Source organism: Andrographis paniculata, unplaced genomic scaffold (assembly GCF_009805555.1).
Source record: "Andrographis paniculata isolate CXL003 unplaced genomic scaffold, ASM980555v1 Contig69END, whole genome shotgun sequence".
Taxonomy (NCBI): domain Eukaryota; kingdom Viridiplantae; phylum Streptophyta; class Magnoliopsida; order Lamiales; family Acanthaceae; genus Andrographis; species Andrographis paniculata.
The window spans coordinates 4,696,427-4,720,024 of record NW_026137605.1 but is presented as its reverse complement, the minus strand read 5'-3'; the positions used below and the strand labels follow the sequence as shown (position 1 = coordinate 4,720,024).

Below are 23,598 nucleotides of genomic sequence, written 5' to 3'. Positions count from 1 at the left end.
CTTTACTATTTTGATATCAATGCATAAATAATAATCTAACCATTTAATTATGATAAAATTTATAACATTGTCTTCGTACATATGATTATTTATAAGACTAAAATAATTTTATATATTTTTTATGAAATCTATTTATATTTTTTAAAAAAATATTTTGTATGTAGATTTTGTATTAGTAGTTTGGATATAAAATAATAATATTTTGTATTAATTATTATTTTATATCCAAACTACTAATAGTTAATTTTACATAGATTTTGTTAATTTTATAGATATATAATATTTTTCTAGTATTTTAATTTAATGTATAAATAATAATCTGGATTTGGTTGTTGTTTTAGTTTGGGATATTTTTTGATATGAGGTACTGAAAATTGTATATATCATGTAAAAATTAATATTTTGTATTGAATATTAATTTTTTTAAAAAAAAATAGAATATATATATAATATATTGGAATTTGTGTAAAAAAAAAATTGTTGGAAGAACAAATCCTAAATATTTATTTGTAGTAAAGTTTATTAATTTTACAATAAATTACATTTTTAATTGATTAACTTGAATAATTTTCTTATGTTTATTTATATTTACTTGGCACGTACTTTCTCATACTAAAAATATTAAACCCAATAATTATTTTTTATCTCAAAATAAAAATATTTATATATATATATATATATTTAATTGTACTTTTAATACTATATTTGCAGTAAGGAAATAATGAGAGGGTGACAAAAGAAGCTTTATGTGACAACAGAGATAGCTCCAGTTATGTGCCAGATCAAAACAACGGTTGCCAAGAAAGCATCGATCATGTAAATATTTGATTGAATTTCAAATAATCTTCACATTTTGGGAACAATTTGTTATCCCAAAATAATTATTTGGAAAAGACTGGCCCAATTCATTCAGGCCCAAGCAATATAAATTTTAGCCCGAATTGGAAGCCTATCTAATTCTCTATCCAAATCACATGCATAAGAGAGAGAGAGAGAGAGAGAGAGAGAGGGAGAGAGAGAGTCCATTGTTGCACCAAAAAATGTTTATATATTTCATCCACCCTCTAACATTAAGTACTCGTACTATAAATTAAATAATTCTATATAATATAATCATATTAACAATAATAATAACCAATCTATTTTTCAATAAATAGATCTTTAAACTTACTTACCAAATCTAATCTACATAACAACAGAACACACAAGATTGTGGGTCTCTGGGCATCAAGACATTTCCATGGCATCATAGGACAACATGATCCTTCAAAACCTGCCGAGCTAGATCAACTGCCCCACTTCTCTTGTAGATCAAGTGAAGATTGTAGGCAGCTTCTCGTCGGAGATCGCAGTATCCCGGCCTTTCCACCATTTCATAATCTGGATTATCGTTGGGAAGCACAGGGATGGGATAATCCTTCTCCCGCATCGCTAAAACCTTTTCATAATATGTTACGGCCAAAGAAACCAGACCGACATGATGACAAGCCCGAGCAATGTTATAAAATGACTCCTGCAAATCAAAATAGAATCGCCTTCGCTTACAGAAACAGTAAGCACAACCAAAAGTCCACAGCTAAACCTTACAGCTACTCTTGGCAATTTGATAATGCTGATTAGGGAGGAAACGAATATAATATGTTCCAACTTTAAAGTGAAGTTACAGGAAAGAGGATACCTGGCTGTCCCCGCAAAGCCGAGCATTGTTATGCAGAAAAGCAAGCCCTTGTAGTATGGCCTGATGCTTGTTTGGAAGTCTGTGGCCGAGTGCCAAGTTTATCAAGGCAGTTCCTGAAAGATTAAGGGGCCGGGTTATTTGATTTGAGTTTTGCCAAGGGGCTCCAACATTTTCATTTTGTGTATTTAGTTATTTACAAATTCAATGGCATACCAACACAGAGATTTATCAAGGGGCTGTCTGGCAACAGCTTATAGGCTTCTAAATACTCGCGGGCAGCTGCCTGATGCTGACTGATCATTGTGAAGTGATGTCCAGAAATAAGGATTGGTTGTACGCAATCCTTGTGCTTTGCTCTCATGCTATGGAGGAACTTGTTGTGTTTTGTCATTCGATTACTTCTGCAGTATATAACAATCAGCTTACTTACCAAATCTACATAAAAACAGCACATACAACATAAACCACAACATGCAAAAATTGAGCATTTTGCAAAATTAGTCATTTTGATCAACTCAATTGCCATTAAGATTCAGCAGAAAATTCCCAATGACCATTTTGCAAAGATCAAAAATATGAAAGAACATCCCCACTCAGTTCAAATTCAAAACTGTTTCTATCTCAATTCAATTCACCGTAACTTTCTAAATGAAATATAAATGCATCTTATGTTTTATGTAATATGTTCATTTTTTTGTATTTTTTTGGTCCTTCATCCTACTTTCATTCCCAAAGCTCCTAAAGTCACAAGCATCGAAAAAATGCATAAGGAAATGTCCTTTGCACTATAATTACCAAATTTGTAGCAAAAGGGCACAACACATAATAACTAATGTAATAATAAACACACATTCAGTGGTATCTTACCTCAACAGTCCTTTGTAGTAGCAATTCCAGGCTGAGAAGCTGAAGGGGTGCCGGCTAACAAAGTAACGAACACATTCCCAACCATGTGTAGGATCACTAATATTATGTGCCATCTCTACAAGTTCGAAAGATCATGAAATGTTTCAGAACTTTCTACAACCACTACACCATCTATCTCACAGGTAAAATAAGACAAAATTAACCATGTGCATTGAACAAGATTATCAATATATCAAAACTTACGAGCTCCAAGAGTACGAAGCTCTTCTTTAACCTGAGCAGACAATGTGTTGCATTCCAATTTGAGGCTAAGATTGATTATCTCCAGTGCATCCCAATACTTCCGCAATGTGGATAATGCTTTGCATAACTATGGAAATGGCATCACATTATCCCGAGATTATTCATGTAATAAATCAAGGATGTATGAAAGCAGCAGATTGTAAAGCAAATATGTTCAAAAGAAGAAGTCTATCTTCCCAAACTATAAGTGTAACACCCTGGTCCGCAAGCCACGCGAAGCCGAACATGTCAGGATCGCAGACTAGCCTCACAAGTCAACACGAGTCATTTCAGCGCGTTTTTCCCAGCACGCTTACCTTTAGAGATCTTTCAGTAAGACTTTCAAAATGAAATATGCACATTGTTAATCTATTCAATCCATTTAATCTATATTCAACCTTGGATAGTCTGACACCGACTCATCAATGGGAGTTAACCTAGCACCGGTCCAACTCTAGGGGTATTAATTACATTCTCCCCCATTTAAAAATGCAATGTCCCCGATGCACCCCAAGGATCATCAACTGCTAGACCCGTCACCAGTCAAATCAACGACTACGGGTTGTAGCAGGTCCGCTCTGATACCAACTGTAACACTGCGGTGCCGAGCACGTTGGGATCGCAGACTGACCCCACAGGTCAACACGAGTCCTTTCGGCGCGCCTTGTCCTCAATCACGCACACCCTGGGAGACTTCCCAATGAGTCACCCATTTTCAAATTACTCTATAGTAAGCACATTTAACTCTAAAGTTCTTTCAGTAGGGCTTCCGAAAAAAAATGTACACATTGTTGATATGAGTAGTCTATTCAATCCATTTAACCTATATTTGACTTTAGATGGCCTGGCACCGGCTTATCAATGGAAGTTGGCCTAGAACCGGCCAACTCTAGAGGTATTACAATAAGGACAAGTCCCATCACAAACATAACAAAGGATCTCATTTACAAGCATAGCATAGAGAAATTGATGAAAATATGGCTGCATTCAAGTTGATATTCATTACGACTCTAGTCACTATGGTTCTAACTTCTCCGCAAAATAAATCACATTGATTTTCAGATGTTCTTCAATCCTTTGTCTTCCATCTTTAACTTAAAAGAAAAAACATTCAATTCATTGGATTGTGGAGTCCTCGACTTGTTTGTATTTTTCTTGGTAGGTTGTACTTTATTTGTCATTTATTATATCAGCAGGAATAAGTACACATTTAAAATGCATACCGAAGAACGACAACAAAACCATGGGAAGAAAATTTAGCCAATAACTTTCTAACTTAAATGTGGTCTCTATCCTCAGCAGCTACTTTGACAACTTACATGTGTTTTCTCAAATTTTCCAATATCACACTCAAACTCCCTATATTTGTCTTCGATGTATCCTTACAACCTACCATTAGTTCAAAGCCTAGAGGAATTCATCAGATAATTATAACAGTGAGAGGATATGCTGATAAATTGCAGAACAAACAGTGCAATCATAGCAAATAATGATAGGATATTAAAACAAACTACTTACGTCTACAATCAAATAATGATCTCCCCCTTCTTTGAGAAGATCTGGCAGAGGCGGCTCCCGCAGTACACGCTGCAAGAATCATTCAGTCAAATCAATGTGATCAATAAAGTTGTATTTAAAACCAGATCTTCTCTTCCATTACTTACTGGAGATTCATCATCTGAATCATCACTTTCCCAATCAATTCCTGCGGCCCTTCTTGCTTCTTTTTCTGCAGCCTTCTTTTCGAGGAGCCTCTTTGCTCTGGATGCTTTAGAACTAGAAAAAATAAGATAGCACAATAAGCACTTTAGCATTCATATAGACTAACATGAGCAAGTGATGTTTGTGTTATTTGAGTTGCATATCGCAAGCTTAGAAACACATCCCATCATAATATTTTAAATATAAGTGTGTATTCTTATGTTGATTCCATATTTGTGTTATTTTCAAGAATAGTATTTTGTCTTCTCCAAGATTTTCCAAGCAAGAACAAACTCCCCTTTCCAAAAAGGTGCTTTGCACTATTTGCACTATATGCTGGTTACAGACAATTCTTTTATGGCTGGTTTGGATTGAAGGGATTGAAAAAAAAAAGTAGATAAAAGGAAATTTCCTTGTATCTTTCACATAAAATGTTTTTCGCCCACTTTCTTCTTCAAAAAAAATAATCACTTTTCATTTATGACACTAGGAAGATGCAATAGAAAACATGTATAAATGAACCTATAACATCTTCAAAAAGCATGATAAAAATGGTTTCAAAGAACAATTAACAGCACCACAACTAATTTTTATGCAAATTAAATTTAAATATTTCCAATCAAGAGTTTTATAGTCATAATTCCTTAGACTCCACCCCATCAGACGTTCATGGGATCCTTCCCTACTATTATCACTTTGTATACCTAGTCAAGCTTCAAATTTCCCAATAACAAATTTCTATAATCGTATTTAAGATTTGAGAAATGTGATACCAAAAGTGAATAGCATGCATAAAAACTCACAGATCTGCTGCTGAAGCCACCGGCCTAAATCTATGAAAAACAGTGTCACTCTGTTGATCATTCAAAATTTTCATCCTTTCTGAAAGAACACCTTTTGATAGGCGTTTACGAGGTTTAACCTGGTGCCACATGCAGAAAGTGCAAAACAAAAATTATTTTCTTTTTCTTGAAATGAAAAAATATCTCTTCACAAAAGTTCATGTACATGTAAGTGTAACCAATTTAGTTTAAAAAGGAAGTTATTCAGTTAGATTAAAGTATATATAAATCATTGGTCTTTAACAATTCTTCAATAATAAAGCAAATATAATTATTCAAATCCTTCTCCAATAATTAACAAAGTAAAAGTACATAGTATTGAAACATAATGTAGGAAGGGTACTTGTCATTATACACTACTACACATGAAGATAGCTTGTATTGATATGACAAGAAACTTCTTAAATAACATCATATATTATGAATTCAAAACTCGTAATCATTATCCACTAGTCTAGCACATTTGTATCTGTAGATTATACTCAAAGAAAATATTGGATAGAATGGTTAGTATTTTGAAAGTATTGTATTTTTCCTTTTCTTCTCTTAAAGGGAGGTTGAGAATGTTAAAATTATGGGGAAAAGAGATTAAGTGATTAACTGTTATTCACAAATAGACAGTAGTATAAAGGATGCCGGAATCTAATGGGACATTTAAATTAAGAGGGGAAAAAAAACACTTTAAAGAACAAAATAGGACACTTTTGAGATTAGATGTCACATATTGGATCCTCAGTCAGTCAGGGAAATATTAGGCATTTAATGATATAACATGTTGCCCACTTGTGAAAAAGTGTTGAAGGTTAAAATTGATAAATCCCTCGTATACTTTAGTTTCATTCAAGACATACATAGTCCAAACAAGTAGAAGATGGGGAATAAAGAAAACCACAGACAGAGAATATGATAACAGAATACCTTTTTCCGGACTGTTTCGAGAAACAATGTCTCACGAACAATGGGAAATAAAACATCTACAAAATCCTGGAATAACCCTTTGGCTTTATAAATTAAGGAAAGCTTCAACTTTATCTTTCCGCTAAGCCACCAAAAATTACAGGTATTTGATTCTGCCTCTGGAGCTGTAAGCCAAAGTATTTATTGATTAAGACTTGCTACAAACAGCACAACAACATTTAAAATTGATAGGTAAGTGTGAACCTGACTCTACTGGAGGAGAAAGTACAGAAATAGCTTCATTGTCTCGATTTACTTCAAGAAGAAGAGATGATAACATCAACCGGGCATCAATAGTATTATCAAGCTGTTCAATAGCTAAACAGAGATAAGATTGTTAGACATTCAGTAACTAATATAAGTCAATACATAAAATGTTTCAAGATAAATTATAATTTACTGAAGATCAGTGAAATTCTTGTTCACAAAAAAAAGCTTTCGAATCCTTTATTACCTTTGTAATAATATTCAATAGCTTCTGCTACTTTCTTCAGAGAAACACAACACCTTGCAATTCTCAAATGTCGATCGCCCTGGACAAGGTTGAATTGAATGGAAAAAATATCAATTGATTGTAGCAAAAAAGTTAACATGTATAGAGTTGGAAGAAATGTTATCGGTAATTTCCTTACATTATACTTATGTGCATCTCCCACTATCATCAGATAGTATGTTAACGCAGATTCATACTCCCCAACAGTCATCAGTGAATCTGCAACATCCATGATTAAGTGATCATGAGCAGATGCGTTCTCTGATTTCAAGAGGCTGAAGTAGTCCTGTTAAAAATTTCCACGGAACAATGAGCAAACTTTATAAAAATATATATACCGGGTCAAATAAGCAAGGAATACATAAATGGCTAGTTATGTAAGGTTTCTACTTTAATAGGCATTTCATTTTTCATATTCTAACTAATGAAGATAGTATAACTAGTCCAGTTGCATATCAAGTTATCAACCATAAATAAGATCATAATAGTGTTCAAACCTCTGCTTTCTTCAGATTCCCGAGAAAAACATGACAAATTCCTGCCTTTATCATTAAATTAGGTGGAATCTCTTTTCCATTTTTGCACTCATGCTGAACACGCTCAATATGCTCAAGAGCTCTGGAATATGCTTTGTTATCCAGAAGCACTGAAGCTAAGAGATCAACCAAGCAAAAATTAGCATCATCTGTATGATTCTTCAGAATGCCCTCCAGCATACAAGCAGCTCGCTCACATTGCCCACATCTTTGATACAGCTAAAATAAAGAGAAAAATTAAGCATAATGTGTGAACTAAGATGGAAGAGAAAAAAAAAAAAAAAAAAAAAAAACAATACAAGAGTGAGTAACAATAAAGAAGTGAATAACATATGCTGCATGTAACAACTCAATAGTGTACATTGAACAAATCAGGTATTATTTTCCAACATTAACGCTATCTTTTAAAGGTATTAATGATTATATTCAGGTGAGATCCAGATATTTTGTTTGCATCTAGAACATTCTGATAATCAAAAGCCTTCTGAAGTAGGAAAGCATGAATTGAGCTGAATTTGATTTCTACTCCACAGTGGCATTAAAGTAGATAGCAGTGCAAGAAAAATCTTTTGATTTGGATAGGCCACAGAAAGGGGTGACCATTAAGGCAATAGTGTTGCATTTCTTTGGGTATAGGAAAATATGTATCTGACCTATCTTCAAAGCAAAGGGCTCAACAATAGCTTTAAATTCAAAGGTCAAAATCTTCTTAGGGTGTGTTTGTTTGAGGGATTTGTTTGGATTTTCACTATTCATCCTATTTTTTCCCCAAAAAAATATCAAATCAAACACCTATTTTTCATTTTTTATATTATACTAAAAACCAATTTTACATTCAAAACATCACATCAACACCTATTTATATCACATCATACAACTATTCAAATTCAAAATTTTTACTATTCAAATCCCAACTCAAAATCCAAACCCTCAAACAAACACACCCTTAATTGAACCACCACTAGAAAATGTAGTAAGACGACATGATATTTGTGAAATTTCACTGCATCCTCATAGTGTTGGTAAAAGCTATTAGAGAGGATATTGGATGTTGGAGGTATAATTAAGATTATATTTAAAAAGAAGTAATGTCCATGGTAAGCACCCTTAATTGAGAAGCATGTAAAAGGGCTTCAGACCAAAACACGGGCAAAACCATGCAAATGTTGTGGTTGTAGTGTGTATAAACACAATTCATGATCACTATCATAGATCTAAAGGCTCAAACTACTTGAACCAGCTTTTGAGTACAATAGCTACCTCAAGTCAAGCTCATAGGTGTCTCCCCTTCATATTATTTTAACCAATTAGATATCAAATAAAAAGATGTTAAGAAGTAAACCTTTGTGGCGTTTCTCAGAATTTCAATGTCATCTGGACAGAGGCGAGAGATTTGCTCATACGACTCAGCAGCTTTAAGATACTCTCCAAGCTCAACATAAAGAGAAGCACGATGAGACCGCAGACCAATATCTTCTGGATCAGCTATTATTGCTTTATTGAGACAGTAGTTTGCTTGTCGTTTGTTACCTTGTTCTCTTCAAATAATAGATGTCGTTAACATTACCATCTCATAACTTCAACAATGATGATAAAAACATACAATCAGTAGTACATCACCAAAGGAACTAGTAATAGAATCATATAAATCAACTTGGCATTAGGTAAAATAATATATCCCAGATGGCTAGACCTAATTGTGGACAACATGATGGCATGCATTTCAATCAAATTATATTGACTTAAAACAAATCCAAACTAACTCGCACTAGGTCTAACATTATATTAACACTCATGCACACTAAAAATAGAGTAATACAAGAGAAATCCATTTGGTTGTCCCAGACATATACTAGTGGGATGATGTTAAAGTTGATCTATACTTAGCTGAGCTGATACTACCAGACTATCAGACACTTATTAACAATAGTAGTTCCTCAACGGGCATAGCATGACAGAGATTGCAATTAATTAAAATAATGCTATAAGAAGGTAAAACGACAAAATGAAAATTCAAAAGACAGATTTAAACTATGTGGTGGCCTCTTACATGGACCAGGAGCATAGAAGTTTCCACAAGGAAGCGTCTTTAGGAGCTAGCTGTGCCGCAATAATGTAACAATTCAAGGCTTTTTTCTTATCATTCATATCACTATAAATTAGACCAAGTGTACGGTATGGGTCTACGAGGTTGGGGGCAAGACGAATAACTTCCTTCAACGCATTAATGGCCTACAATCCAGAACAACAAATATTAGAAAATAGAAGGGTAGTATAAACGAAAGAAGCAAGAAAACAAAATTTTGTACATACTAATACATTAAGGGTGTGTTCGTTTGTAAGATTTTTGCAAAATCTTACTATTCATTAAATTTCTCCCCCCCCCCCCTCTAAAAAAAAATCAAATCAAATACCTATTTTTTTTTTTTTTTTTTTGATATTATACTATAAGTTAATTTTCCATTCAAAACATCACATCAACACCTATTTATATCACATCATACTACTATTACAATTCAAAATTTTTACTATTCAAATCCCAACATCAAAATCCAAACCTCCAAACAAACACACCCTAATATAAGTACTGAGTTGCTATCATTGACCTAGTAATAATTCAGGAATAGTAGGAGTTTACAATTACAACAAAGTAGAGTACTATCCTAGATGGTGTATGAAATGTGATATCTCCTTTAAAAGTGCATATATTACATATATATACCAACACACAAATGGTTTATGCAAGACAATCGAGAGCAGTATGTTCAATATCAAATGTGTCGTATAGAAAATTCTTGCTCATGTTCTATTCTTTTAATTGACCACTTGTAAAGAAACATTGATAAAGAAAAGATTATTTATCAAATATTACTGTCTACATTATCAATAAATAAAATACATCTCCCAAAAAATATATAAAAACTAAAACTTATTTATCAAAGATAAGGGTTAGCAGACATTTAAATTAACATACTTCTTCATAGTGAAGGCAGGCATAAGAAAGTTTAGCATCACGAAGTTTTTGAGATACTTCAGGATTAACTTTACTCTTTGATCCCTTTCTTCGTCCTCTTTTATTAGCCTGATATCAATACAAAGCAACACATGTAAGCAAATATCACCGAAAGATGAACAAATGCTCATATACTCAACAAAAAAATGTTTCCAAAAGAGCAACATCAATGCATAAAAAATTAGTAAGAAATTCCACAGCCATAAACACTCATAAAAAGGTGGGAAGCAATTAGGAAAGAAAGAAGCTCCACCAAAAAACTGGACAAAAGAAACCAATTAGGGCATATAATCTTCACAGTCAAAGATGCAATGGACCAATTCCGAAGGGAAATATTAAATGCACACCTTCCTTGACTTTTTTCTCGAACCATAATTCATGGTCTCCATTATTTCTTCAAATGTTGCACCAAGATCTTCCTCTACTCTCAACCTCTTAGCAGGCAGGTCACTGCATCAGTCCATGGATAATAAATATATGAACACTAATACACATGAATTCAAATAAAGGAAACACAAATGTGGTGGTGAAGTTCACCAAATCTCATAAGTCAACGATATAATGATAGTCCGCAGCACAACTGAAGGCGTACCTAATGCACTGTTGAAGGGCAGGCCGCTTCTTGGCAGCCAAGACCTCATACTGGTTATGTAACCGCTCAAATCGCTGGTATGGCAGCAATCCAGGTGCATCTTGTTCTTCTGCAAACGATAAGGGGTCCATATCCCCCTGGAATTGAAACATGTACTCTGCTTCTCCTTCTCCTTCCCCTTCCCCTTTACTTTCTGAATCATCACTGCCATATCCATCTTCATCCTGCTCAACGCCATCTCCCAGATTCACCTCTGAGTGATGTTCCAACTCGAGAGGATGTTCAACTGCATCAAACTCTACTGTCTTACTTGGAACTGAATAATCATCACTAGGGCTTCCATCGGCCATAGGGATTTCGTCTCCTTCCAGGCCCATGCTTCAGAATTCAGCACGGCCAGTAGAATCAACTCGACAATAATGTACGTGTCTTTAATCAAATATAATTTAACTAGGAAGATCACACTCGAAGTTCAACCCTCTTTAAAATCTTCAACCCTGGTTGCAATCCTTTTCAAGACAATAAGCACCTAATAAAAATTTTCAACCATTTATTTCATATACTATTTATATAAACAAATACACATTATCTACAGAAATAGTTAACAAAAACAATCATATAATACATATTTCAAAGCGAACAATTTACATAGTACTACATCAAGACTTGCCCATTCAGTTCCGAACCGTCGGGTTCGAACCGAAACCGGATGCAAACCGAATCGAAACCGTAGTTCTTCCGGTTCAGTTTCGATTTGTAGTTTTCCATATCGTGAACCACCGACGGTTTGAACCGGCGGTTCGGCCATAATTGTTTGTTTTTAATTATTTTTTTTAATCTGGCCGTCCGTCGCGCAAGAGCAGAGCAGGCAGAAGAAGAGGTGAAGAAGAAGAAGAATCGGTAAAAAAGAAGAAGAAAGAGGAAGGTGAAGAAGAAGAATCGAGGAAGAAACGAAAGAATCGATGAAGAGGAAGAAGAAAAAGGAAGAACCTGGTGGCTGCCTTGGCTAGTGCGGCTGCGGCTGCGGCTGCTGTGGTGTCAGGTGTGGATGTGTAAAATAATTTATTAGGTTTTAGGGCATTAGGATTTTGGACAAATTTATATATTTTAAAATTATAAAATATGTTTAATTTAAATTATTTATATATTATCAATTTTTTATTAAATAAAAAATTATTAATAATATTAAAAAATACTAATACTAATAATATAATATTATTTTTTATTTATATTTTGTATTTTTTAATTATATTAATATTTTTATAATTTATTTGTATTTTTTTAATTTATAATTTGATTTAATTGCTCATTAAATTTATTATTTTAATTATTTTTACATTATAATAATCTAATTAATAATTATTTATAGGTAAACTGTTTTTTAATCTCGTAACTGACCCTTTTATCATTTTAGTCTCGTAAGTGGAATCTGTCACAAACTAGTCCCACAAGTGAAAGTTTTTCGCTCTTTTAGTCCTCCAGCGCTGAAGACGTCCGCGTGGCTCGCCGGAGGTGACATGTCCGTCAGGTGTCCCGCCAAGTCAGCGACACCTGGCGGTTAGATTTACTTTTTTTTTTTTCTTTTTTTTTTATTTTTTAAAATTTTTTTTAATTGGACCAAAAAAAAAAACAAATAAAATTAAAAAAAATAAAAAAATAAATAAATCCACGTGTTCGCCGGGTCAGGGACACCTGGTGGACATGTCATCTCCGGCGAGCTACGCGGGCGTTTCCGGCGCCGGAGGACTAAAACAACAAAAAAATTTCACTTATGGGACTAATTTGTGACAGACTCCACTTATGGAACTAAAATGATAAGGGGTCCAGTTACCGGACTAAAAAAATAGTTTACCCTTATTTATATTATTTTTATATAATGAATATATAATAAATAAATTTAAATAAAATAAAAATAAAAAATAATTATTTTTAAATAAAATTTAAATTTAGAAAAATTTAAAAATAAAAAATAAATATATTAAAAATAAATATATATAAACCGACGTTTCTATAACCGGCTGTTATAAACTGTAACCATCACTTAAATGGTTCGATTTCGATTTAATATTTTGACAAATCGTAATCGGCCGTTTGAATCGTAATCAACGGTTTGAACCGTTTGGACAAGTCTACGCCAACATAATCATCATTCATCAAACCTTTTCAAAGTCTACCAAATCTAACCTTAAAATGCAGAAATAACACAGGAACAAGGTCACAAAGCTAGCATCAAAGATCACACCAAATAAATAAGAAGCTACAAGAAGTAAAGAAAAGAATTTTGAATCAAAGCCTACGAAAATATGATTAAATCCTTCGGCCCGCATATTTTAGATACGTTAGTTCATAGCTTTATTACTTGCATAATATTATAACTATACGATGAAAGACCCTATAACCAACATAAACTCCAACATAAAGAATGCACAGGCCAACAAAAATTAAACTAATACGACTTCAACAATACAAATCAATCTAAAATATGGCAACATACAATCAAACCATTCAAACCCTTAATGCCATAGCAGCCGGCATTGGGGGCATATAGTTCAAACAATAGTGCAAGAATTGAACTTACAAATTCTACGACGATTGACGAAACTGGATAGACGACGACTAAGAGGCTGTCCTGTCTAGGAGGCATGGAGGACGGATAAAATAAAATAATAATGATAGCTAGACTTGCCCAATCGGTTTCAAACTGGAACTGATTTTCACTTATTCCCCCGAACCGTAAACCGTCAGTTCAGTGCCTCACTGGTAGCCCTAACAGTCACCGGAGTAGAGCAGCAGGGTGGATAAAGAAGGAGGAGGGAAAGGGAGAAAGGAAAGAATTAGGAAAGAAGAAGAGAACCTGCTACAGGCAGCGGCTCTGGATTAGCGGATGCCTTCAAATCCTCTCTTCCAAATTTATCTATACGCTCTGTTCCAACCAATAAATTCATGCGAAACGAAATAAATAAATTATATATAGAATTTATGATATATATATATATATATTTAGGCTTCAAATCTTCTATTTCAGATTTATTTGTGCCATCTATTCCAATCAATAAATTCATGCGAAATGAAAGAAATAAGATTATATGTAGAATTTATGATATATATATATATATTTAACAATAACTTTTATTTATTTATTATTATTATTTTCAAATACAATTGTAATTTTATTGAATTATTTTTATTTTAATTTTTTTTTGTTATATTATTTTATTATAAAATATAGTATTATTTTTTAAATATCATACTAAAATACTATTTTATGATTATAATATTATGTCAATTATTTAAATTTAAATTTTATATAATACATCATACATTTTTTTTAATATTCCAATTTAATATGATATTTTTATAAAAGAATAATAATTTTACAAAAATGTAAAATAAGAAAATAAAAATTAAAAACAACTTTGAATGGAAAAAAGAGAACATAATAACATTTACAATTTAAACATTTTTGTTTAACTATATTTTTATTATTTAATGTAATTATTATCTTGAAAAATAAATTTTATTTTATTTTATTCATATTATTTTTTAATTTTTTATCACATTATTTTGTAAAAATACATTAATTTATATAATATTTTCAGGTATTTTTTATTTCAAAATTTATTTTAATTTTGAAAATAGTCATTTTCTTTAAAAGGATTAAAATATCTGAAATAAAAAATAATTAGATAAAATTTAAGTTGAGATTAATAAGTAATGAAATTATATTTAAAAAATATATAAAATTTAAATCATATTAGACCATCCGCAATCGGCGGAGATGCGACACATCACTATTTTTAAAAAATTAAAAATAAAAATTGATAAATATGTTGTTTCCCAGCCATTCTGCAAAGATGCTGAGAAAATGTTATCCAATTGTCATGTGTCCCACTTATATATATAATATATTATATATGTTTTGTTTTTGTAATTTATACAAATCAATATTAATAAATTTAATTTAATTTATTAAATAAAATATAATTATATATTTTAAAGTAATTAAATAATATAAAATTATATTAAACAATAAATATATTTATTTTATAATTAATACATACATAATTAATACTAAAAAATTAAAACTATAATTATACATACATTAATAATTAATACTAAAAATTAAAAAATAATATATATAATATGAAAATAAAAATTTATTAAAAAATTAGGATTTGTATCTTTGTTGCGAATATAAAATATAAGAGACTCTCCGCTGATATAGAAGAGAGAAAGTGACGTGGATAACAAAAAGTAATGGAGATACTCAAAAGCGAATATCTCAGTTGCGGATGATTTTAATACTCTCTCTCATGTAAATTCTCTCTCCTCTACGTGGCATCATTTTATTTGTGGGAACATGGGAATGGAGAAATATTTGGCAAAGAAGATTGGATGCCGAATGTTTATTGGGGTAAATATTCAAAATCCCAACTCTTAAATTATTTTTATATAATTTTTTCATTTAAATTTTTATTTATTCCATATAATTTAATTATTATATATTTTATTTAGAAAAAAAATAAATTTTGGTTTCAATATAATTAAAATTTATCAATTTGGTTCAAATATAAAAAACTTAACAATTTTATAATGCGACTAAAATTAATTAAATTTTTTTATCTTTTACTTATAAGATCTCTATTTACCTTCTAAATATCTTTTTATTAATATTTTTATCCATTAAATATAATTTAAAACTTTTATGTAAACAATATTTATTTCTATTATTTATTTGTCTATAGAACAAATATATTTTTTTATAATATAAATTTTTGTATATAAAATCTATTTATTTATGATTCAATAATTTTTACAAGATTTGTTACAATATATTAATTAGTTTTTATAATAGAGAAAATTATTTTTTTTCATATAAAAATTCATTCTTTCAATTTACATATTTTTTTTAATACAATACTAATATTTTTATAAAATATTTGAAATATTTATTTATATTGTTCCTACTTATATTTAATTGAAATTAATATTTTTTGGATAAAATATTTTATAAATTACAACGTAAGAGTTACGAGCACTAAATTAAATTATGAAGAAGAAGAACCGTAGGAGAAAAATAAGGAAAGAATAACTTGATCTAAATTGAATTAGTAATGCTAACAAGAAAGTAAGAATGAAACAAGGAAAGGAAAATATGCTGGAAAATTTTAAGGAATTGAATTGCTAGTTGTTATGTTCATCGGGATGTGTTATCTTTTCTTCCTTTCTTTTTATACTTTGTGCCGCATGTTCCTAATTTTTTTTCCTTTTTTCTTTATTTTATGAGCTAACATTCCCATTTATCTTCCCAATTTCTTTCATCTTTTCCACTTATCCGAAACTTCCACATATGAGATGGATTTGGGCCGGTCTTGTCTTTTGGGGTCTCATCCAGACTGAGCCGCTTTTCTTCTGGGCCGATTTTGTAAAACTCTGAGCTTGTCTTGTGTTGGGTTTGGCCAAATCTGGTAATTATTTTGTTTTTTTGGAAATAACAAATGTCCCCACAAAAATATTTTTTGCAGTCCAAAATTATTTTTGTTGAATCCATGACATTTTCCAAACAAACACTCCAATATGCGTGCCCCGGAGAAATTTTTTCGTTAGCTTCACACTTCACCGTCATCCTTCTTTCTTTATTCGGTGAAAGAAATGACCATTATCTTCATTCCTAGTGAGGGAAAAATCCCCACATCTTCTCAATGGCCTCATTCGTAGGGATTGATCTGTCTGATGACCTGTTAGATCCCAAAAGTCCGATCTTCTGTCTTTTCTTAGTTCGCTGGTCGGGATCATGCATTTTGGGCATTTCCGGGAGCTGTTCCGGGCTGTTGTTGAGTCTGATGTTCTTCGATATCCCAAAGTGATGGATAAAAAGGTTTTAGATACTTCCCGTTAATGAATATCTTTAGCTCTCCACCTTCGGGTTCCATTAACTTGTATGCGCCGCTTGATGATTTTGCCGAGATGAAAAGGAACCTTCCCAGGTGGCTGACCATTTTCCAAACTTTAGATCTTTGGGGCCCTCCGAAAGTATAGCTAAATCTCCTTCCTGAAAAGATCATGGCCGAACCCATCTTTGGAAGGTCCATTCGGCCTTTTTTTTTTAAGCCGGAGATGTTCAAGGACCTGAAGGCGTTCTTCCGTCAGATTGTCCAGCTCATGTAACAACGTTTGATACTGTTCCTCCATTGGTAGTTCATTTTGTTTCAAAATCCTAAGAGAAGGTACTGTGATTTCGAGGGGTAGGAGCGCGTCTTGTCCTTAGGTAAATCTATAGGGTGTACTTCCAGTTGTGGTGGACTTTGCGTTCTAATAAACCCACAAGGCTTTCTCCGAAATATTGTTCCATGCCCTTGGATTATCTTTAAGCGCCTTTTTATGATGGTGATTAGCGTCTTGTTCGTAGTCTTGCCTTGTCCGTTGGCTTGCGGATAATACGGAGAGAAGTGTACCAATCGGATACCATATCGTATTACGCTACAAAGGCCTTAAACTTCGCGCTAGTGAACACCATCTCTTGGTCGGTTGTGTGGTCTTTGGTATGCCAAATTGGTGAATAGTATTATTCTTAATAAAACAAACAAAATGATTTAACTGTACCTAGACCAACGGGACAGCTTCTACCGATTCTGTGAAGTAATCAGTTGCCACGAGGATAAATGCGTGTCCTTTTTATGATAGCGGATGGATTTTACTGACAATGTCCATCGCCCATCCTCTGAAGGGCCACGGTTTGAGAATCAAATGAAGCTCCTCGGCTGGGGCACATTGAAGAGGGCCGTGACGTTGGCAAGATGGGCAGCCTTGTGCATAATTAATACAGTTCTGGGAGATCCGGGGCCAAAAGTATCCATATCGAAGGATGGTCCACCTCATGATAGGGCCGGCCCTGTGTGCTCCTCTGATACCCTCGTGTACCTCTGCCATTACCTTCATGGCCTCATCTTGCCCCAAGCACCATACCAAAGTTCTATCGGCCCGCCAGCGATAGAGTTCGCCATCGATACAAGTGTATTTCAGGAGTTGCTCCCGCATGTGTTTCAAACCAGCTTTCCCAGGGTTTGCTAGTGCCTCGAGGATCTGTGCACGCCAGTCCGCAGTCTTTTTGATAATTAGGCATTCGAATTTGGTGGTTAGTTCCTCCGTTCGATAGCCGGATGCCCACTGAGCAAGGTCATTCGCCTTCGAATTCTCTTATGGGGGAATGTTGTCCAGTATCACCTCTTTAAGTTGCTGAAGTAGACCGTGCACTTTCCGGAGGAATTCCTTAAGTCGTGGGTCTTTGCATTAAATTCCTTTAATGCTTGTCAGATGACCAGCTGGGAGTTTCCGCGTATCAGGACGTTTTTAGCTTGTCTTGCGGCGAGGAAATGCAATGCCAACAATAAAGTTTCGTACTCCGCTTGGTTGTTGGTTATTTCTTGCGGGAGCTGATGTGCGAAATGCCAAATTTCTCCTTGGGGACTAGTGATCATGACTTCAACCCCTGTTATTCCTTCGATAATTAAACCATCAAATGTAACTTGCCACGCTTCCAGTTCTATGTACCCTATGGGGGACGGCCTTGTCATTCCGGGGTATTCGGCCAAAAAATCAGCAATGGCCTACTATTTTACCATTTTTAGGGGTTGATATCTTAATGCGAACGATGCTAATTTTATAGCCCACTTGACTAGGCGGCCTTGGAGGACCGGCCTGCTCAATAAATATCTCAACAAGTCGACTTTGCGTAATATGATAGTTTCGACAGGCATCAATTAATAATACTCAAACTTCATGCATGCATAATATAAAGACAAACATAGTTTTTCGATACATGCATAACGAATTTCAACATTATTTAAAGTCTTAGTGAGGTTATAAATCGCTTTTTCTCGGACTGATTCATCATCTTGCGCGAGAAGGCAACCGATAGTGTCCTCCGTCGCCGAAATGTAAAGTTTCAACTCCTTCCCGGAGATCGGCGTCATCAGAACCGGTGTTGATGCGAGGGCTTGCTTGATCTGCTCCAAAACGGTCTTTTGCGCTGATCCCCATTCAAAGATTTCTCGGCTACCATGTAGCAATACGGAGAACGTCTTCATCTTCCCGGCGACGTTGGCAACGAATCCTCGTAGAAAGTTGATTTTGCTCATCAAGCGTTGCAGTTCTTTGATATTGCATGGGACCCCCCAATTCTTGGATTGCCTTTGCCTTATTCTGATCAATTTTGATTCCCTTCTGATGGACGAGAAAGCCTACGAAATTTCCCGCTTGAACGCTAAACACGCACTTTTCCGGATTTATTTTAAGGTCGTCCTGCCTCATCTTGGTGAAGGACCTCCAGAGGTCAGTGAGATGGTGTTCGAATGCTCTGGCTTTTACAATGACATCGTTGATGTACACCTCTATACATTCGCTTAATTAAATCATGAAAAATTGCATTCATGACCATTTGATACGTTGTTTCGGCATTATTGAATCCAAAGAGCATTACGATCCACTCGAATATGCCAATTGCCCCCCGGGCATCAAAATATTGTTTTATAGACATCCTCTTAGGCTAAGTATATCTGATTGTACCCCGAGTATCCATCCATAAACGAAAAGATCTCGTACCCCGTCATAGAGTCGAAAAGCATGTCGACGATCGGTATGACTTACTCATCTTTGGGCGTCGCCAAGTTAAGGTTGCAAAAAGTTGATACACACTTGGATATTCCCATTTTTCTTTATCACGGGTACGATGTTGGATATTCCCATTTTTCCATCCCTTCTTTGACCTTCGACATCAATTCCGGGTTAAACTGTCGTGGGGGCTGTTTGTGAGATTTAAACGACATATTGGTGGGTAGCCGATGTTCAACCAAGTTTCTAGATAGACCTAGAATCTCGTGGTAATTCCACCCGAAATAGTCTCAGTATTCTCGTATTAGGTCTGTAAATCGCTATTTCTGGTCCATGGACATCAGAGAACTGATCCTTGTCATCCGGGGTATTGCATTGTCGCCGAGATCGATTTCCTCGAGAAGATCCTGTGCTTCGAAGGATGGGGCAACTCTCTGGATAGGCGAGGGAAATTCATCTTCGTTTTTGTCCTCTAACGGAGGCGGCGGGTCTAGAGAATTTTCCTGCCTTTTAAGAATTTGAACCGGGACAAATCCGGTGCTCCATATAACATCGTATGTATCGAGAATCCGTCATTTCAAGTCCCATAATACCTCCTAGTTGTTATTCATCACAAAGAGCTTGATGAACATGCCGTGCATTGGTCTCTGTGCGTATTTCGAACCCCTTCATTGTGATGTTATATTCTTTCCATGTATCTACGTCCTTGAACATCATCGAAAGCGGATACACACTAGGTGAATAATAGACCGCCTCAGCTGCATGGACCTCCGTAACTGGATCGATTTCGGCTTCGACTGTTTCTACATGATTATCATTCCAAAATATCACTTTTTCATGTAGGGTGGACGACACAGACTGAGTAGTGTGAATCCAATCCTTTCCTAAGATGGCCGAATAAGTAGGTTTGCCTCGATCTCAAAGAAAGCCATCCGGTCGGTACGACTCCCAACTGTTACATCAGCCACTAATACACCGGCGGCTGAATGTGTATTTATTGATTTATCTAGGTTCATGATCCTTGTCATTTTATATTAAATCAAGTGATACGTTATATACAAAAACATATCAATGATTATGTCCTTTCGGTTCCAATGTTTTTCAGTAGTAACATGATTTATCGAATTTTGAATAACATCATTATCTTAATGAGAACTTATATCTGGTTCAACTTCTTTGGGAAGTTCATTAGGATCAACTTCTTCAGAAAGTTTATTACGATCAATTTCTCCAAAAATTTGATTAATGTTACTACTTGTTTATTGAGGATTTTGATTAACATTTAAATCGTCTACCCTTTCATTTGTTTATCTTTGATTTCGAGAATTTATCTTTGGAACCTAAAGTTCTACCACGCTTTAGGCGTGCATTCGATTCACTAGTACTTTGTATTTTCTCTTCAGGGACAATGATTTTAGCCAGTACATTATTTGCAGCTATATACGATCCAGTGACTCTGTTGGTGTCACAAAAAACATCAGGCAACTGATTGCTATTCGCTACAAATGTAAAATTCGTTGCACTTCTAATTCATTGACCTGAAATTGATTTTATATTCTCCAGTAATAGATATAATAACATTTCAAGATCTTGTCAGTTTGGACATGCATAAAAATTTTGATATACGCCTGATTGACTTTGTAACTGCCTATTTATATGACTCGTTGGATAGTATCTACATGAAAATCTCTGGAGGATTTAGTATGCCTGACGCGTACAAATCGAAACAAAAGAATGTTATTCTATTAAATTACAAAAGTCTTTGTATGGACTCAAACAATCTGGTCGCATATGGTACAATCGTCTCAGTTCATCATTGATGAAATAAGGATATACTAATGATTTTGTTCGCCTATGTATTTTTATAATCATAGCTATTTATGTGGACGATTTGAACTTAATTGGATATTCCGATGAGCTCAAAGAAGCCATTCAATACTTGAAAAAAGAATTTGAAATTAGGGATTTCGGGAAATAGAATTTTGTCTTGGTCTACAGATTACACTTGGAAAATAAAATTTTAATTCATCAATCTACATATATCCATAAGGTATTAAAATGATTTGCATTGGATAAATACATTTATTAAGTACTCAAATGGTCGTTAGATCTTTCGATCCTATTAAGGATCCTTCTAGACCAAAAGAGAGAGTGAGGAAGAACTTGATTCTGAAGTACCTTATTTAAGTGCTATCGGTGCATTAATGTAATGGCTAACGGTACAAGACCAGATATAACATTTGCTGTAAATTTATTAGCCAGATTTAGTGCAATGCCAACACAACGACATTATAAAAGAATCATACATATATTTTGTTATCTCCAAGGAACTATTGATCTTGGCCTATTGTATTCAAAGAACTTTCGACATGATTTGATTGGATATGCAAATGTTGAATATCTTTCTGACCCGCATAAAGCCAAGTCTCAGACTGGTTATATATTTGCTTGTGAAGGAACAAAAGAATCGTGGAGATACACTAAACAAACTTTAACTGCCACATTTTCAAATCATGCAGAGAAATAATAACGAATCATGAGGCTAGTCGAGAGTGTGTTCGGCTGAGATCGATGATTCATCATATTTTACATAATTGTAATTTGAGATCTGAAAATGATAATCATTCTACTACTTTATATGAAGATAATGCAGTTTGTATAGCTCAACTAAAATGAGAATATATCAAGGGAGATAGAATGAAACATATTTCACCAAAATTTCTCTTCACACATGATTTTCAGAAAAATGGTGAAATAGATCTACAACAGATTCGATCAGATGGAAACTTAGCAGATTTATTAACCAAGATTTTACCGACTGAAACATTAGAGAAATTGGTGAAGAACATTGGGATGCTTCGATTGCGAGATTTTAACTGATGTCCATCTCAGGGGAGCCAGTTTTCAAGTGATGTCTACATCAAGTTAACTATTTTTAATGTATGAATTACGTACTCTTTTCCTCACTAAGATTTTTGTCCAATTGAGTTTTTTCCTAATAAGATTTTAACGAGACGTATTCATTGTAGTTAATTACACCTAAGGGGAATTTTTATGACTCATCGTAAGAATGAGCAAGTGTCGATGAATTTTCATGCGCATATATAATTTACAATATATATGTGAAGTATTGTTATTATAATTATTAAGTTTTCTATATGTTATATTATGTTATATATATAACAATTAATTATAGGTTCTAAATAATTATAGGTTCTTTTTTGTTGCAGTTTTTCTAATGTTTTCATTATTTAATTTTTTTTCCACTTAAAATTATAATATTTTTGTTTTGATTTTAAATTCAAATTAACATTATTCAGAGTATACGGTTTTCAATATAAATATATTATTTTTTCTCACAAAATATCATATTAAAATATTATTTAAATTAAAATATAAATAACATATTCAAAAGAAATTCAAATCAAACCCTATTTAAATATTTATTTATATCAATCAAATAACTGTTGTGATTGATATTTTTATTATTCAAAAATCAAAATCCAACCAAATCTACCTCATAATATTTAATTTTTATAATTTTCTAATAAAATATAGAATAAATAAGTAAATCGTCACGGTATAAGACTAGTTGTTATATATTTAAAAAACATTAAACATCTTGTATATAAGTTAATACTATTATGCTATGTATTTATTTTTTCTTATGCATATAATTAAAGAAATTTTAAGTATAAAATATGCAAAGAAAAAGATATTTATTATTAAATTATTAATGTCATGCAAACTTTTTCATTTTAAAAATATATTAACAAAATACATGTCAATACAAATTATATTAAAGCTAAAATATCAATTAATTGATTTAGGGTAAATTGGATAATGCCCTTGTATTTTATTGTAAACGTATAAAATACTATATATTTTATTTATTATGTAAAATTTTTTTTTGTTAAATTAAAATATACACAAAAACACATTTATGGCTCAAAGTTAGTGTTTGGTTGTAAATACAAACTTATCTATATAAATTTTATACAAGAAAAAGATAAAATATCATAAATAG

General features: G+C 33.2%; 1 protein-coding gene across 3 annotated transcripts; it reads right to left on the bottom strand.

The window, feature by feature from the left end:
* Nucleotides 1-1,025: 1,025 nt before the first annotated feature.
* LOC127263720 (uncharacterized) lies at nt 1,026-12,035 on the bottom strand. Of its 3 annotated transcripts, none has more exons than XM_051292904.1 (19): nt 11,952-12,035; nt 10,962-11,490; nt 10,717-10,819; nt 10,331-10,438; nt 9,407-9,588; nt 8,699-8,894; nt 7,318-7,575; nt 6,960-7,106; nt 6,782-6,860; nt 6,532-6,645; nt 6,289-6,452; nt 5,332-5,450; nt 4,492-4,603; nt 4,346-4,414; nt 2,789-2,915; nt 2,546-2,660; nt 1,892-2,079; nt 1,679-1,791; nt 1,026-1,513 (listed from the first exon to the last, which is right to left on the bottom strand). In XM_051292904.1, exons 2-19 carry the CDS (start codon nt 11,336-11,338, stop codon nt 1,247-1,249), a joined length of 2,838 nt encoding a protein of 945 aa, XP_051148861.1. In that variant the 5' UTR covers nt 11,339-11,490; nt 11,952-12,035; the 3' UTR covers nt 1,026-1,246. The 3 variants fall into 3 exon arrangements, with proteins under 3 accessions (XP_051148861.1, XP_051148860.1, XP_051148862.1); XM_051292903.1 differs by having other exon boundaries at nt 11,610-11,982; XM_051292905.1 differs by lacking the exon at nt 11,952-12,035 and having other exon boundaries at nt 10,962-11,550.
* Nucleotides 12,036-23,598: the final 11,563 nt, after the last annotated feature.

Bases quoted from the DNA above. Each gene is read 5' to 3' on its own strand.
- LOC127263720 (XM_051292904.1), bottom strand. From the start codon at position 11,338: ATGGGCCTGGAAGGAGACGAAATCCCTATGGCCGATGGAAGCCCTAGT. The intron at 10,439-10,716 runs GTGTGCATTTAA...TATTGATATCAG, and splicing joins CGAGAAAAAAGTCAAGGAAG to GCTAATAAAAGAGGACGAAG. The intron at 2,916-4,345 runs GTAAGTAGTTTG...CCATTTCCATAG, and splicing joins ATCATTATTTGATTGTAGAC to TTATGCAAAGCATTATCCAC.